We start from the raw sequence: 16,039 nt of genomic DNA, 5'->3' as shown, positions 1-16,039 counted from the left end.
AAAGGCATTTCTTTTTATACTCTAATAAAATGCAACAAAAAAAGGGTTTGATTCTTTTAATGTTGTTTTTTATTGCTCTTTGCAGCAGATTCCTGTGTAGCTTCAGATCTGAGTTGTCTTATTGGTAGGCCTAATTTATAATTTTGTAGCAACACTATTTTTATATAATGGCAAAGAAAGGGTTCAGAGTCTTTTCTTTTGTCCTGTGTCATGTGAGGCAGCACTGCCACAAGCTCCTCTTCAGAGAGGGTCTTCAGTACAGGGGGCAATATGTTCCCCTGCCTGCGCTCATCTCTGAAACCAGACCATGTCAACAGGCTGGTGTTTAAGAGATGACATGAGCAGCCCTACCAGCATGGTGTGACCATGGTGGCCAAAACATTTTGATTTGGTCTTAAATTGTAGTTCAACATTTATTTCCTGTTACTTCTGGACCATGACGGTTGGCCAGCCTTCAATGTTTAACTGAGTGGAATATGTTGAATAGGTTTTACCAAAATGTTACCGATAACTTCCTGCTTCTCAAGACCGATACCGATAACCAATAATAATATAATATATATATATTAAATGAACCTGTAGTTTTTTCCTCGTTTTAGCCATGGGTTCGTCTCTGGCAAACTTCTTGCCTTTTTCAAAAGCCTCGTGGATAGGTAAAGCCCCGGTGCCTTTGCAGCTGGTTTGGATTTGCCGCTAGTTTAGCAGCGCAGGCGTCTTCGTATGCTTTTAACACACCATCGTAGCGATGGCAATGTTTCAGGTGACTAATCAGGTTGAAAGTATTATAGCTCGTTGCCTTTTTCCCTCCTCGTGGAACTTCTGCATTGCATTTGTTAATACAAATAGCAAGCAAACTATCTAACTCTGAAACTTTGACATAGTCCCATACTACCGACGACATGTTTGTTTCCTGTCCTGGCTTCACGGCCGCACACCATTTACGTCACAGCCAGGCATGAGTTAGGGAGCGCTGGATTTGTGAAAAACTCCCCTCTTCCTAAACCACTAATACCACAGTACTGGCAAAACGGGAGGAGCCGAGTGAAAAACAAGCGCCCCTCATCCCAATCCACCCACACCGCAGTATTTTTTTCTTTTTTTTACCCAAAACATATATTGTATATTATTGGGCTATTAATACTTTTATCGGGTTTATCGGGATGACGTCATAATTCCTAATATCGGACCGATAATTATCGTGCACCACTAAATCTTTGACATATCCAAGACTGTGATAAAAAAAAAAAAAAAGGCCGAACCTCCCAACATTTATTATATGGAAAATAACTGCCTTTTTGTGCATGTTTTTCATAGTGTGGAGTCTATTTTTATATAACATTACAAGACTGATTCTTATTATTACATGATATGCTTATTGTGCTCATGAGATTGCTATGACCCTGTGGGCCATCTAAGCTAATTTACAGATGGCCCTGAGCCCAATAGAGATTGCCCTGAAAAATGTGCACGGACCAAATGGCACGATGGGTTTGGGGGGCCTCCCCCTAGAAAAGAAAATATTTTTGCAGGTCTTACTGTAGATGCTTTGTGGTGTATTCTCTAGACTGAATTATAAGATGAACCACCACAATATTATATTGTACAATTTCAATTTTATTCTTCATTTCAGTTGTTTGTTTGTTCTTGTTTGTGTTTGCTCGCTTGCATGCCCTGCATAGCTATAAGAAATACTTAAGTTGTTGGTCAAGACACTTTCCATCTGATGAAGGCAAATGCCTTCCCAGATGTTTTGTCAGTTGTAACTGCCAAAACAAACATTATGTACACTATTATGGCCCCTGTTAAAAATGTTTGTAATGTTATCTACTGTAAGTTGGTCGAACGAATGCTTCCTCATCCGGAAGCTGACCGGGCAGACCCGATCAGCAGTCGAGAGGAGCCGAGCGCATCCGCGAAGCACACAAAATGGCGACGTCAGAGTTCCCGTTAGCGCAATACCGCTTCAGTTGCGCCACTAATGTGACAGACAAGAAGAGTATGTGACAGACAAGAATAGTCAATTATAATGTGTAACACTTAATGTGGAGAAAGAGATGTCCTGTATGGGTTGATTGTGCGTTGATCTGTTGGTAATGCCTCGGGGTTCCGGTGGGCATGTAAACAAATGCATAATGCTGCGCTATACTTTGTGGCCTCACCCAGTTGCATAGCGACACTTATTGTTTAGGTGTCTGTTAATAAGCAGGTAGTCATATCATTAGCTAGAACTAGCTAGATCTGATCGATATGGACATAAACGCGAGTGAAGTCTAATCTGACGGGAGAGAGAGATCAGCTGCTGCTGACGAGTCGACACGCAGCTCTGCATGATCACATGATCACATGCAGCGGTGAGCGGACAAAACACACTTCAGGTTAGAATATCACACGTAGCTATTTTAATGACCTCTCAAACTACCGTAACTAGTTATAGATATGTTTAGTTTTAATGTCGGGTTACTCATTACTGGATCCGCGAGCTGCATGATACTGGCATAATAGATTGCCCGATCGGGCAACCAGCAGGTGAGGCTTCATTGCCCGAGCTAAATACTAGATGGCCCCGGGCCATCGGGCAGTCCTTAATGTCGAGCCCTGAAGAGACTCTATCTGAGTCTGCGCACCAACCAAAGAGAACCAAGTCTAAACCGCGGTATCTCTTCAGCTAGTCTTGACCAATCATAAATGTAAGGCAACGCCCTGTGTAATAAAATGTATTGTCGCACGAGGTTCGAGGCTCTTGACGGATTTGGTGGTTACAGATTACAGCTTTGCTGCCTGTGATTCCCAAAGACGTGATGAATCATTGGCCAAGTAAAATATATCTTTTGCTCTCTTTACAATAAATAGTTCAACTTAGAAGTTGTCTGTCTTTTCTGGAATTCTGAACCCAACAATAGAAAATGCGAATTCATGTTTTCAAACCGGCAGTTAAAGGGTTAAAATCCTGAAAATAATTGAATATTTGGTATTTTTTATCAGAGCTGAAGTTGATTGAAAGATTTAACCCCAAAAGTTAAAAAATATATTAATCTGTTATCATTTTATAGCTGTTTTTGGAAGTGGACATTTTTGTCCCGAATGACTAATGTGTGACTTTTTTTGTTTAATCTGATTCTGTGCAAAAACTAATAATGCAAAAAATAAAAAATGTGGTTGCCAATCTTTGACATATCCAACACTGTGATAAAAAAAAAAGCCGACCCCCCCCCAACATTTATTATATGGAAAATAACTGTCTTTTTGTGCATGTTTTTCATAGAAAACGCAAATTCATGTTTTCAAACTGGCAGTTCAAGGGTTAAAATCCTGAGCATAATTTAACATTTGGTATTTTTTATCAGGACTGAAGTTGATTGAAAGATTTAACCCCAACAAGTTTTAAAAAATATTAATCTGTTGTCATTTTAGAGCAGTTTTTGGAAGTGGACATTTTTGTCCTCAATGACTAATATGTAACTTTTTTGTTCAATCTGACTGTGCAAAAACTAATAATGCAAAAAAATCAATTTTGTTGCTAATCTTTGACATATCCAAGACTGTTATATAAAAAAAAGAGCCAGTCACCAGATATGTATTTTATGGAAAATAACTCATTTTCTGTTTTCATCATGGAAAAAAACCAGCGGTTTCATGTATTCAAAATGGCATTTAAAGGGTTAAAATCCTGATGGTATTTTCTATTAGGGCGGAAGTTGCTTTAAAGATTGAACCCAAAAAAGTTGGGAAAAAAACCTTTTAATATAATGTTTTTATCAAAGTATTTTGCAGTGGACATTTTTGTCTCGAATGACTAATTTGCGTAGTCGATTTGTTGCACAGTGAATTAAAGACCGATTTGAAAAATTGAAATTGGAATTCCAAAGTAGATCGAGGAAATAGCCTTGTTACAAAGATGCAGGCCGTTTGCACCAACAGAACCAAAGTTATTGCAAAATGAAAAGTGAAAAATGACCCATATGGACAAAAACGTCCACAGTGATAGCGGAGGGCTAGAGGAGATCTGCATGGAGGAAAAAATACCAGCAACAGTGAGTGAAAACCGTGTGAAGACGTTTGACCTCTGTCATTGCCAACAAAGGGTATATAACAAAGTATTGAGATGAACTTTTGTTATTGACCAAATACTTATTTTCCACCATAATTTGCAAATAAATTATTTAACAATCAGACAATGTGATTTTTCTGGATTTTTTTTTCTCCTTTTGTCTCTCATAGTTGAGGTATACCTAGGATGAAAATTACAGGCCTCTCTCATCTTTTTAAGTGGGAGAACTTGCTCAATTGGTGGCTGACTAAATACTTTTTTGCCCCACTGTATATGTCCGTGCGGAAACAATACCCCCAACCTGTAGTTCCATGTGTGAATTATGTTTCAGTGTGTTAATAAGTGATCACTACACAGTATGTATTTTTATAAATACGTTTATTTTGGTAGGTTTGCTCTTCCGTAATACATTTTAATTATTATAATAAAGTACATGTGTCTAATAAAACTTACATACTTTTACTTAAATAAGATATGAATGCAGTACTTTAACTTGTGATGGAGTATTTTCAGTGTGGTGTACTTTTACTTCAGGATTTACTACCTGCAGCAAGTGCTGCTAAAGGGTCTAAAGTGTTATTAATGTGATAATAAAGTGCTACTGAAGAGTGTAAAGTGTTAATTAAGGGTAAAGGGAACAGACCTGCTCTGTGGATCCGAAGCTGAGGCTGTAAAACAGCGTCCAGAAGTTTCTGGAGTCTCTTGTTCTCCTCTTTGGAAAGAAACAGCTCCTCCTCGAGCTCTGCTATTGTTTGTTCAAACAGAGCAAATATCTCCTCATCAGCAGCAGTGAGTCGCTGCTTCTTCAACGACAGCAGCATTTGGACTTTACTCATGTTTCCTAGATCACCTTTCCCTGCAGACTCCGTTAAACACACCGTTTCTCTCTCCGTCAAACTCTCAATCTGACTAGTGTTGCTAACGTGTTTCCAGCTAGCATGCTAAGCTAGCTCCTATAGTCCGAGGTAAACGCTCCAGAAAAAAGAGCACACAGTTCATTCAGAGGTTTATCCAGACACACAGATGATGGATCAGTAGTGCTGGAGCTCACACACACTTTCTCAGGAACACAGAGAGAGAGAGAACCGTAGCGACGAGACGCCACATGGATCCAGGTTCTTCTTCTTCTTCTTCTTCTTCTTCTTCTTCTTCTCTCGGATTTTGGCGGATTGCAAACAGCTTTAAGGTGCATACCGCCACCTACTGTACAAGGAGGTGCATCACCATATCATCCTATCACCACTTGTGGAATTATACCATTGTGTTGTTTACGTTTTTTTAAATTATTCCAATCAATCCTGTTTCACTCAAATACTTAAGAATGGCCTTCCTGGTAGCTCTTACCCCCTCACCTTCTGTTCCCAGTGTCCCCATCAGGCTCCACTCCCTTCCTGGTAGCTCTTACCCCCTCACCTTCTGTTCCCTGTGTCCCCATCAGGCTCCACTCCCTTCCTGGTAGCTCTTACCCCCTCACCTTCTGTTCCCAGTGTCCCCATCAGGCTCCACTCCCTTCCTGGTAGCTCTTCCAAGTCACTTCCTTCAGAAACGAAGCAAGTATACTTCCAAGGCACGGCATCAGAAAACAAAGAAGAATGGAACAGGCTAACAAGTGTGCCACTCTCTCTAACGGTTTCAACATAAACTGTACCGAAAATAAATCCCTCACGATGTCTATCTAATTATGAACTTGCTTTACTTTCACGGAACACATTTTTGGTGATAACAAATGCAACAAAGTAACATATTTACCAACACATGTTCTACGCCACTACATACTTACATTTAAATGTGCGCTGCGTCGGTTCAGCCATTCTCCGCAAGGGTTTTTGAAATTGGTCCGTGCCCATAGCATTGTGGGGATTTGAAGGACGCGAAGTCTACCCATGTGCAGCCTCGAAATTACCCCCAAACCAAGGACGTGGCCTCGGTGGAATTCCAAGTATGCTGGAGATTGGAACAGTCCTTCGGCGGCACTCGATAACGTAGTATCCTTTAAATATTGGCTTGGAAGCCAGTTTCCTTTGAGAGTGGATTTAAAAGCAACAGCAAGCGGAGGAATCACTAATAAATGTGAGTATTGGGTTTTAACTTAGTTAATTTAAAGTAACGTCACACACGTCAAACCCAAGGGGCATTAAAACGTACATTTTCTTTAAATAATACGGATAAATATGTGACGCTAACTATAGCTAGCTGGACGTACTGCACTGTTGTTTACACTTATTTTTAATTCAATTCAGAAGTTCACTAAAGTCATACAGAGATCTTGGCTCTGTTATAGATAAGTTATACTTTATATTACATAAATAGACCAAAGTGAAAACATTTAGACTGGTATTCAAACCTTTATTTAGACAGATTGGTCCCTTGGTATAGCCTACAGTACGGTGGGATTTATAAAATGCTACCCTAACGTGTGGCTGCTGTTAGCTGTATTTATTTGTCTGACATGTTGCAATGGTTTACTGTTTATTAAACTTTGGGTCAACATTACAACCTTTGTATTCAGCTCATGCTGCTTTGAGGTAGGGCTAAAAGAAAGCCTATTTTAAATATTTCCACCAGATTTGATCGTCTTTTATTTAGGTTAAAGTGTATTTAATTTATCCCAATCCCATAATAATAAGACAATCAAAAATAGACAGCAGCCTTCAGCTTAATGTTAGTTTGTGCAGTGCTGTCAAAGGGATGCAAGCTGTGACTGTCATTGCATCTCTTTAGTTTTTTAAAAACCAGAACAGTACATCATTTAAAATGATCCTTGAGGGATTGTTAGTCTGAAATGCTTAGTTACATTTTGCAAGAATACTTTTGCAACCCTGTGTTTAATATGATTAATTCACTTTTTTCTTTTTGTCTTGTTTTTCTCTGTAATTAGGAAACTTCTGGAGAAATGGATCTGCTGGAGAAAGACCCCTAATCTGTAAAGAGCACAGCGGATCATCAGGACAGAGCTGCCATCCACCTGGACCCCCCGTGGTGCTGGAGAAATGGATCTGCTGGAGAAGGACCCCTAACCCCAGCGGATCATCAGGACAGAGATGCCATCCACCTGGACACCCCGTGGTGCTGGAGAAAGCAAAACGCCAATCAGGAACATCCTCCACCCAGACCTCTGCTTACTGCCTTCCTACAGACTTGTGTCTTAGTTTCAGACAGGCCCGGCTCCAGAACAAAATGAGTCAGGGTGCATCTGAGATTAGAGAGGGTGCAGTGGTAAAGTGCTATTTTTATAAGTGTGGAGTGGACCTAACACCCTCTAGGGGGGTCCTCACCTCCTCTAAGGGGGTCTGGGGGCATGCTCCCCCGGGAAGGTTTTTTTTTAAATATTGAAGTTAAAAGCATCAATCTGGTGCACTTTGAGAGCAACATGAAGAGATCTATGGATCTATGTGCTCTTTGCTTGATTCATGCCTTCCCAGCCACTTATCACGTGCAAGAGCATGGCGCCAGTGGTTGTAGCCAGTTGTGGTGAAGGCATCTGACTTACTTGAACCGAAATGTCTACATGCATAGCAGAAGATGGCATCTTTTTTACATGAATATTCCAGCCAATCTCTGTTTTGAAACCATGAGCTGCAAAATGAGCGTCTTACCCCACTGCACAGGCGAGTTGGGTACTTTTTTAAATATCCCTGGGCAGGCTCTGTTTTGCCGAGGTCCTCTGGTACTTACCGACCGCCGAGGTGTGGCGATGTTTGGGGCAACGAAGACGGCTGTGGCTGCTCCGCCTCTGTGGGCGAGGCGGGCAAAGACGGCGAGTCGGGCGTTAGTGGCCACGACAGTGGCCGCGGGTAACGTAATGTCCCCGACCCCATGATCTGAACTGTTATATTAACTGCTGGCGATGAGGGCTGGTTGTTTTAACCATTTTCTGAGTTCCATCATTGACTGCTGTGTAAGCACCTTGCAGATGACGAACGTGCAGCGGCACTAAGCCATCTGTATGTCAAATATGTCTTGTATGTCTTAAATGATATGATGAATTGGAAATGGGGGACCCTGATGTAAACAAGACGAAAGTCTTTCTCTGGTCTGCATCCCCTTAACAATTGTATGTTTTGAGCTGTAGGCCTACTGTACTGTACCCAATATACAAGCTGTTAATAAACTTTTCAATCAATCAATCAATCAGGTCACGCGCACGGTGCACCTGACATAATAACGTTACTTACCGTTTAAATTGACCAAATAAATTCTTATTATTATTATTCTTATTATTATTGTTATTATTATTATTATTTGATTTTGTATGTGTCTTTTCTTTTAATAGATATTTAACGATTATAGCTTGAATCTGTCTGATTCCCCAAACAGCTGCTTCTATATACTTGCTGTACATACAATACAAATAAACAACTTGATAAACACACTTTTGCTGATATTTGTGTTACTGCTGGTGATGTTAAAGTACATGATTGATTTCCTCTGTCTCAATGATGAAAGTTATAATAATAGAAGACATGAAGCTGCAGAGAGAGGATGGATATATTCTTACCTCTACTTTGTGATAAGATGGAAATACAAAATTAAATAGTTATTGTTAAACACATTGTTCATTTCATTTACTGAGGTTTTATAACCATCATTTACAACATGTGTACATAAGCAGTGGAATAATAGGGTATCTCTAGGTCATTCAACTGTCTTCAGTTTAATCTTATTAATACAAAAAATAGATCATAGAAAATGTTTAATTGTGTATTTCAGCAGAGCGGGGGGTCACAGTGCTGCTGGACCTGGAGGTGCTGACCTGGGGTCAGTGGGACATCATCTGGGCAGGTTTAGGGGAAGAAGGAGAATATAAACTGTTATGATCACAGCCATTAAGATTAGAACACTATTATTGTTAAGAATCAATCTATACAACATGCTTTTGTTCTTTTAAAAAACATATTGTTTTATTAGTACAGAAAAATTAAGACTTATTTTAAATATGAAATAATATGATTAAATTACATCAGCTATATTTCATTAATTTGTTAACTTACTAATGTAACATTACTGGGGGATAAAGGAACAGCTTCACCTTATTTACCTGGCCATGGTTGTCTTTATTTCATCGCCGACGGTGATCTCCAAAAAATGTAAAAGTAACGTTTCTGGATCCTTTTCAGCTAATTTGCTAGCAGGCTGCTGGAGCAACGCAACCGAACAGCGCGTATCACGTGACGTAAATACGAAGCGCTAGACCGTCTCATTTCGTAGGCCGTTCGGTCCAGCCTACACGGTCTACGTGGGCTGGGTCCTCCGTGGACAGCGTAGGCTGCGTACCCCGAAGGATGCAACCCCTGAATTGAGACACGGCCACCGCCCGAGTTGGACCTCTGACATTACACGAAAGAAGAAGAAGAAGGAGGTGCGGGTTCAAAAGCTGTCAAGTTTACAGTGTTAACAAAATAAAATATACTGCTGTTTCTGGTTTAGTTTACGAAAGATATATTCTGTTATTGTTTTGATATTTGTAACACAAAAACGATGGAAAAACCCACAGCAACACAGAAAAGATGGTCTTAACATGACTCAGCGGTCTAGTAGTTAATAAAAAACAATAATATCAAAGCAAATTATTACTACTAACTTTATTGTGAAATTCAAACAGAGCGGTAAAAGAATAGTTTCCGGTCTATTCTGAGCCCGATCTCTGTAGATAAATAAAGAACTACGACAGATGTGTAATATTTAATACAGCCAAACCATTTATTACAATGCATTCATCATGTGATGACTTTCAAAGAGTAAAGCAAGCACTGCTGAATAAAGTATGATTTTATCTTTTACGAAACGTTTTTTTTTCTGCATATGGAATGCAGTTGGAGGTCAACCAATCACAGAGCTTGATGCAAAGCAGAACGATAGCTGAGGATTCTGGGTAGTGTAGTGTCTTCGGCCATCCTAAACTGAACAAATATTTGTTTCTCCGAATCGAAGGGGAAAATTACAAAAGCATTGCACACAATTTAAACCAATCAATGTTGTGTAATCAACAAGGATAATCTGGTGTTTTTGATGAGTAGTGCAGATATCACTGTAAAATCAATCGACAGTAAAGAGGATACTTACTTCCGGATGTAAAATCCTGCTTTATCCAATGGGAATGGACGCTCACATTGCTCTCCGTAATACAATAAAGGGGACATGATCAAATCGGAATATAATGTTCTTTTAAAAAACGTTAACTAAAGGGAACAATCTATTTGACACAGCTGAAGCTCTGGCCTTCCTTAAAAACTAACTAATTTAATAAAAATCACAGTTGTATTTCACACAATGCACTGTTTTTTGAGAACAGAAATTCGTAACTAATTCATCATAATACATTCTGACAAAAAATAAAACTTATTATGAATACAAATAAAATAAAAGAAGCCTCCCGTGAGTTACTACAAGCTATAAAGTAGATTTTAAAACGTTTTATAGAATAAAAGCTCAATGCTGGACGTTGTAGAAATGTGTTTGTGCACCACGACAAAGGAGCCTCATTCACTTTACATTGGGGTTGTTTGCGTGGTGCAGACACGCAAATGAAGCAAAGTTCGTGACTCCACCACGCAATGCGGTGTTAAGGAGTCATGGTGGAGTCAGGCATTCTGGTGAGATCAGGTTGGATTGGATCATACAGGATTAAACGGAACTACGGCTTCCACAGAGGACATTTTTATATGTATTTATTGTCAAAGCACTTCAGATATTCATTGCTATCAGGATGTTAAGAGCATTCCATGGAACATAACAAAAAGTGTATCTCGAGCCGGTTTCTCAAACTTACCTACCCCACCTTTAACTCAATATTTAAAAAACAGAGTGATTGGCAGACAGTATGCAAAAAACATATTGAGTTTCACTGTAAGTGAAAAATGAAAGGATCTAGAAGTTAAATAACATTAGCATCTTCCATAGGCCTTATCACACTAGCATGTACAATCAAGCCCATAGCATAACGTGCTAGCAAGCACTAACAGCCAGACTCTGAATATCAAAACCTTGTTAGCAGTTAGTGCTACCACTATGCAATTGGTATTAGCATTGCAATTACAGTAAAACAAACAACCTATGTTGTCCTTGTGGACATCTAATAATATCCATCATATTGAAAGAACAGGCCTTCACCAAAGCATGTTGACAAAGCTAGTAACAACAGCGAAAGACCTTTACAATCCAAGTCAATTAACTTAAATATGTATTGTGATAATGTCCCACACAGCTAGTTGGTTACAACAATCTGCAGTGATGTCACAGGGATTTCAGGCAGCAGGTAGTTGAAGGTTGAAGGTTAATCCATTTGCTATGGCTACAACTGCCTCGTGGAACAACAACGTTTTCCTTTCTGTTTGTTTAATATAGGAATGCATCTTTGTCTATCACACTTTGCTTCTGTAGATCTCCCATCTGACTTTATTGTGAGCTTGTGTTTTCAAAAAGTAAATTGAGCATGTTTTATGAGACTGAACAGTCACATAGGGTATTGGACTCTCTTAAAACCCAGGTAGTTACAGAATAGGTGTCTCAAAAATAAAGCAATCAGGAAGGCAGTACTATGCATGACTACAAATGATAGTAAACTAAATGTACACGTTGATTAATACTTAACTTGTACTTGGGACAGGACTGCAAAGTACAGATGGGATATTCCTGATCATAATCAAACTTATATAAATGTGCACCAACATTAGTTATCAGTGTTCTCTATTCTCAATTTAAAAAGAATAAACTGACAATAAAGAAGTCTTATAACATATTTTGTTTGTGTCTTTGGAAGGCCTTCAGTGTTTGTTTTATTATTTATCAACTAGTTACATTGTCATTTTGTAAATTTAGAAAATAACATCCAAAGAATTAAACAATTATAATAGCAATGTTAATAGTTTGCACCCCATTTTTTACTTTTAAATTAATCTTTATGGTGTGGTGTTACCAATTCTTAAAATAATACAAGGATTGGATGTTCATCAAAGGATTTTCATGGCAATCGATTTGCAGCCAATCAGAGACGAGACTTCTGCTGCACGCACCCATCATGCGCTGAGGCAGACAGAGCGCATGCGCAAAGGCACTGATACTACGGAGTTAACTTAGCACGGAGGAGGTGAAGGGCACGGCACGTGGCGCGCCCAAAGGAGAGAAATCAGCACTGAGACTAGGTAACGGTAAAAACTATTTATCAACGGATTCAAAACACTCAAGTTTTAAAACACTGCAAACCTCAAAGTCCTAGCACCTAGTATACATGTTGTTTAACGACCGAAAACAAAGTAATGTTAGCTAACGTTACCATAGCTAGGTAGCAGCTAGCTAGCTACGTAGCAGCTAGCTACCATGCTTTGAAAGTGAGCTGTTCTATGCCATCATTACTGCAGGGCGATTTTTTAAAATGATGCGCAATATGCGTGCTCGAGTGGCTGAGCGTGATGTGCAGTGAATGTTTCAGAGTTACTTTTTCGCAATATTATTTAATAAATAGTTTAGCTAGCTAACTAGCATACATTGTCACTAACTCCTAATGTTAGCTCAATCCTTAGTTTTATAATTGATTCTTTCGTGGGCATAATGTTACACACAATGCACATTATCCATATCTTTTAGAACCTATGTTAAGGCTATAAACAGAGGTGGGAGAAGTTCTCAGATCTTGTACTTGAATAATGGCCCGTCCACACACAGGCATGAAAAAAATCTTTCAAAGCTTCGCCCATTCACTTGAATGGGGTGACGTAGAAGATTTTTAATCTTCGCCGAACTGCATTGTGGGGAGCGGAGCATGGCTTTGCAAGCATTGTGAGCATCAAAAGTTGAGCAATGTTCAACTTTTGATGCTCCCGATGCTTGCGAAGCTGGCATCAGCCAATCAAATCCCGTTTATACAAATCCCGTGAGTGCAAGCGCTAGCCAATCAAACCGCGTGAAAGCTGGGAGAGCCAGACCGCAGTTCATTTCCTCATATTCCAAACGAGAAATTACGGTAGCAAATCACCCGGTTCTTTACGAGCAGGACTATTTACCGGGATACAAACCGGAGGAACCAGGCATGGAGGGAGGTGGCAGAGACAGTGGGTGAAACTGGTAGGTTTTCGCCTGTTTGGAGAGTTTATATCCAGTTTACTTCGTTTTAACATTGCTATTGCTTTGTATGTCGGGGGCGGGAGATTCATGTGATTGGTTGTTGGTCGCGTTGCTCGCAAAAAATTGCCAAGCTTCAGACACGCCCAGCATCAAGATCTTTTAAGATTTTTTTCATGCCTGTGTGTGGACGGGCCGTAAGAGTAGAAGAACTCTAAGTACCTGAATTGGTATTACTGTACTTAAAGCTGCTGCTGTGTTATTTAACTTATTTTTGCTCACGCATGTGCAAACTTGTGTCTCTTTTTTCCCCTCAGCTGTTAGCTGCAGTACCAGTAATTGCAAACTACCAAGAATAAACAGCAGCCAGAGATCCTCAAGTAAGATTTCTTGCCATATTACAAGTTTTATCAATTCTCAATGTCCTATGTGGTATTGCTATGCAAACAGTGAAAGGATATGGAAATCATCAAGGGGTGGCTAACATGTGTTTTTCTGCTGACCCTGTCCAGAGAAGTACATTGCTTTGCTTCCAGGTGGTTGCTCCTGTCTGCATCTCCAAGCTCGAGGCATACCGGCCATCAGTGGCGGACTGGCCATTGGGACGTTCGGGACAAATCCCGATGGGCCGCTCGGTCCACTTCGGTACCGTCAGGGGCGGACTGGCCATCTGTAGAATCACCAAACGGCCGGGTCGGTTCGCTGTTTTTAAACGGCTTCATTGAAGTTGCGCTGACAGGCGACAGAGGTCCACCGTTTCCCAGTCTGCCCCTGCCGCCAATCATCTACTCTCGGTAATACACTGACTATAGATAAGTACTGTACCTTATAAACCCCCGCTTAAAACACCCAAACTGACATTTTCTACACTGTTAACATTAGGAAACACTTAAGAAAGAAAAGAAAGCTGCAGGAGCTGATCACTCCTAAAATACAATTGGCCATACGATCACCAGTAAACAACAACAACAATCTGCACTAAATATTTTTTGGATTCATAAATGTTTTGTGACTTTTTCCTTTGTGCACCTTCAGGGAGTTCTCCCCTCACAGCTGGACACTACATGATAGCAGAGGACCAGACCATCGTCAGTGGCAGTGTCCTGAATGTTGTCGACGCCCTGATGCTGATGTTTGCAGCATATTACTGCCTCAACATCAGTTATCGCTCAGAACTGGGAGCTACCCTGGAGTTCTTGCAGAGGTAAGACTTGAACTGTGATTATTAAGTAATTCCATCTTAAACCACAGAGTAGAGGATTGTGCACATTTCTGACACACGATAAGTGCTCCTGACAATACAAGATAATCAAGATAAAAAGATTATTGTGCTGCATTCTGTTTAACATTATGCTCTCGTTTTATCTTGGGTTGTAAATTCAGCGTACCCCTTTCCTTTGCAGTGGTGTGCTTTGGCTCCTCTTAACTTATTAACATCAACACAACAGCACAGTAATACAGCCATGGAGCAGGTTTAGTGTATGTGTGTGCTCTATAACAGAGAAACACACAAGTCTAATTAGAAGATTGTACTTCTACCACTAAGTAAAAGCTTAGCGTGAGTGTCAGCACCTGATGACAATGGAATCTGACGAGGAAGACGCAACTATTTCTTGCACCGAAATGGGATGGGCACCGGAACCTGGTATTATTGCAGTGAACAAACACATTCAAACTTCTTTCGGTTAACTACGATGCTTTTACACCGCTCACTCTGCTACTGACACGCACCTCATCTGCCCCAGTTACACACACACCTCTCAAGATGGCCCTTGTAGCTACCCACATTCAAATGATCTTCAAGTGACCGCTTGCTCCTGTTTACAGACCTGCTGCGATACTGTCCAGTGTGATAGTGATGACTTTATAGAACAAAACTCTATTCAAACCAATGCTTTAAATGTACAGATATGATCATAACAGTTCATGAAAAGTACATTGAAGAGTAGCATTGCCCTTTGACTTCAAGCTGTATAACTGTAAAGACAATTAATGGCTGTATCATCCACAGGATTTGTAATTAAACACTAAATGTAAGTGTACTTCTTTCTTAACAGGTGCCTATTCAAGATCAATCCGGACAAGGGGACTAAAGTGGAGAGGAAGGACTAAAAACAGCTCTCGATAAAGGTGCATTCATTAATTACAAATGTCGCTGACTTTGAATGGAGAGAGTAGAAACACACACACACAGTCATGTACACACACACACACACATAACTGGTAGATTTCTTTAGTATTTATAATTGTTATCTTTTGAACAAAATGTTGGGAAAATGTTGGCTATTGTTGAAATGTTTCATTGCCGGTCTATTCTGCTATATATAATATATTTTATTTAATGTTTTTATTTTTGTGATGTATATTACTATTTTCAATAATATATTGTATATATAAATATATATATTTGTGATTTTTTTCCTACAAAACATCTGACTGTTAATGTAAACTTTGGCTTTTGCAAAGTAAAATTCCATGTTTTCTTTGTGTTTTACATGTAAATGGTCTGAAGTTCGCTGACGACACGACCGTCATCGGCCTTATCACCGACGGTGTACAGAGAGTAGGTCGAAAACCTGACATCTTGGTGCCAGGATAACAACCTCCATCTCAACGTCATCAAAACCAAGGAGCTGATTGTGGACTACAGGAAGCAGCAGAGAGAGGGACACGCCCCCATCGCCATCAATGGGACTACGGTGGACAGTCAGCAGCTTGAGGTTCCTCGGTGTCCACATCACTGAGGACCTGACATGGACTCTTCACTGAGGACCTGACATGGACTCATCACTGAAGACCTGACATGGACTCGTCACAGAGGACCTGACATGGACTCTTCACTGAAGACCTGACATGGACTCATCACTGAAGACCTGACATGGACTCGTCACAGAGGACCTGACATGAACTCATCACTGAGGACCTGACATGGAC

The 16,039-nt window shown here is 40.1% G+C and overlaps 1 protein-coding gene and 1 long non-coding RNA gene across 2 annotated transcripts in view; one reads left to right on the top strand and one right to left on the bottom strand.

Annotated features, from left to right (window-relative positions):
• The window catches only part of LOC307047124 (uncharacterized protein), a 15,361-nt gene extending 8,824 nt beyond the window's left edge, over nt 1-6,537 (bottom strand). Inside the window, exon 1 of the mRNA XM_079693871.1 lies at nt 4,692-6,537. Within this exon, the coding sequence (XP_079549997.1) occupies nt 4,692-4,884 (193 nt within the window). The 5' untranslated portion in view covers nt 4,885-6,537. The remainder of the gene's footprint in view (nt 1-4,691) is intronic.
• Nucleotides 6,538-13,456: 6,919 nt separating this feature from the next.
• Nucleotides 13,457-15,224, top strand: LOC307047132. The gene is made up of 3 exons (XR_013810354.1): nt 13,457-13,899; nt 14,141-14,309; nt 15,163-15,224. It is a non-coding gene; the product is annotated as an uncharacterized lncRNA (long non-coding RNA).
• The last annotated feature ends 815 nt before the right edge of the window (nt 15,225-16,039 follow it).

This window comes from Notothenia rossii (assembly GCF_949606895.1).
Source record: "Notothenia rossii genome assembly, chromosome: 7".
Classification (NCBI taxonomy): domain Eukaryota; kingdom Metazoa; phylum Chordata; class Actinopteri; order Perciformes; family Nototheniidae; genus Notothenia; species Notothenia rossii.
The sequence above is the reverse complement of the archived record's forward strand: the minus strand, read 5'-3'. Positions and strand labels throughout refer to the sequence as shown.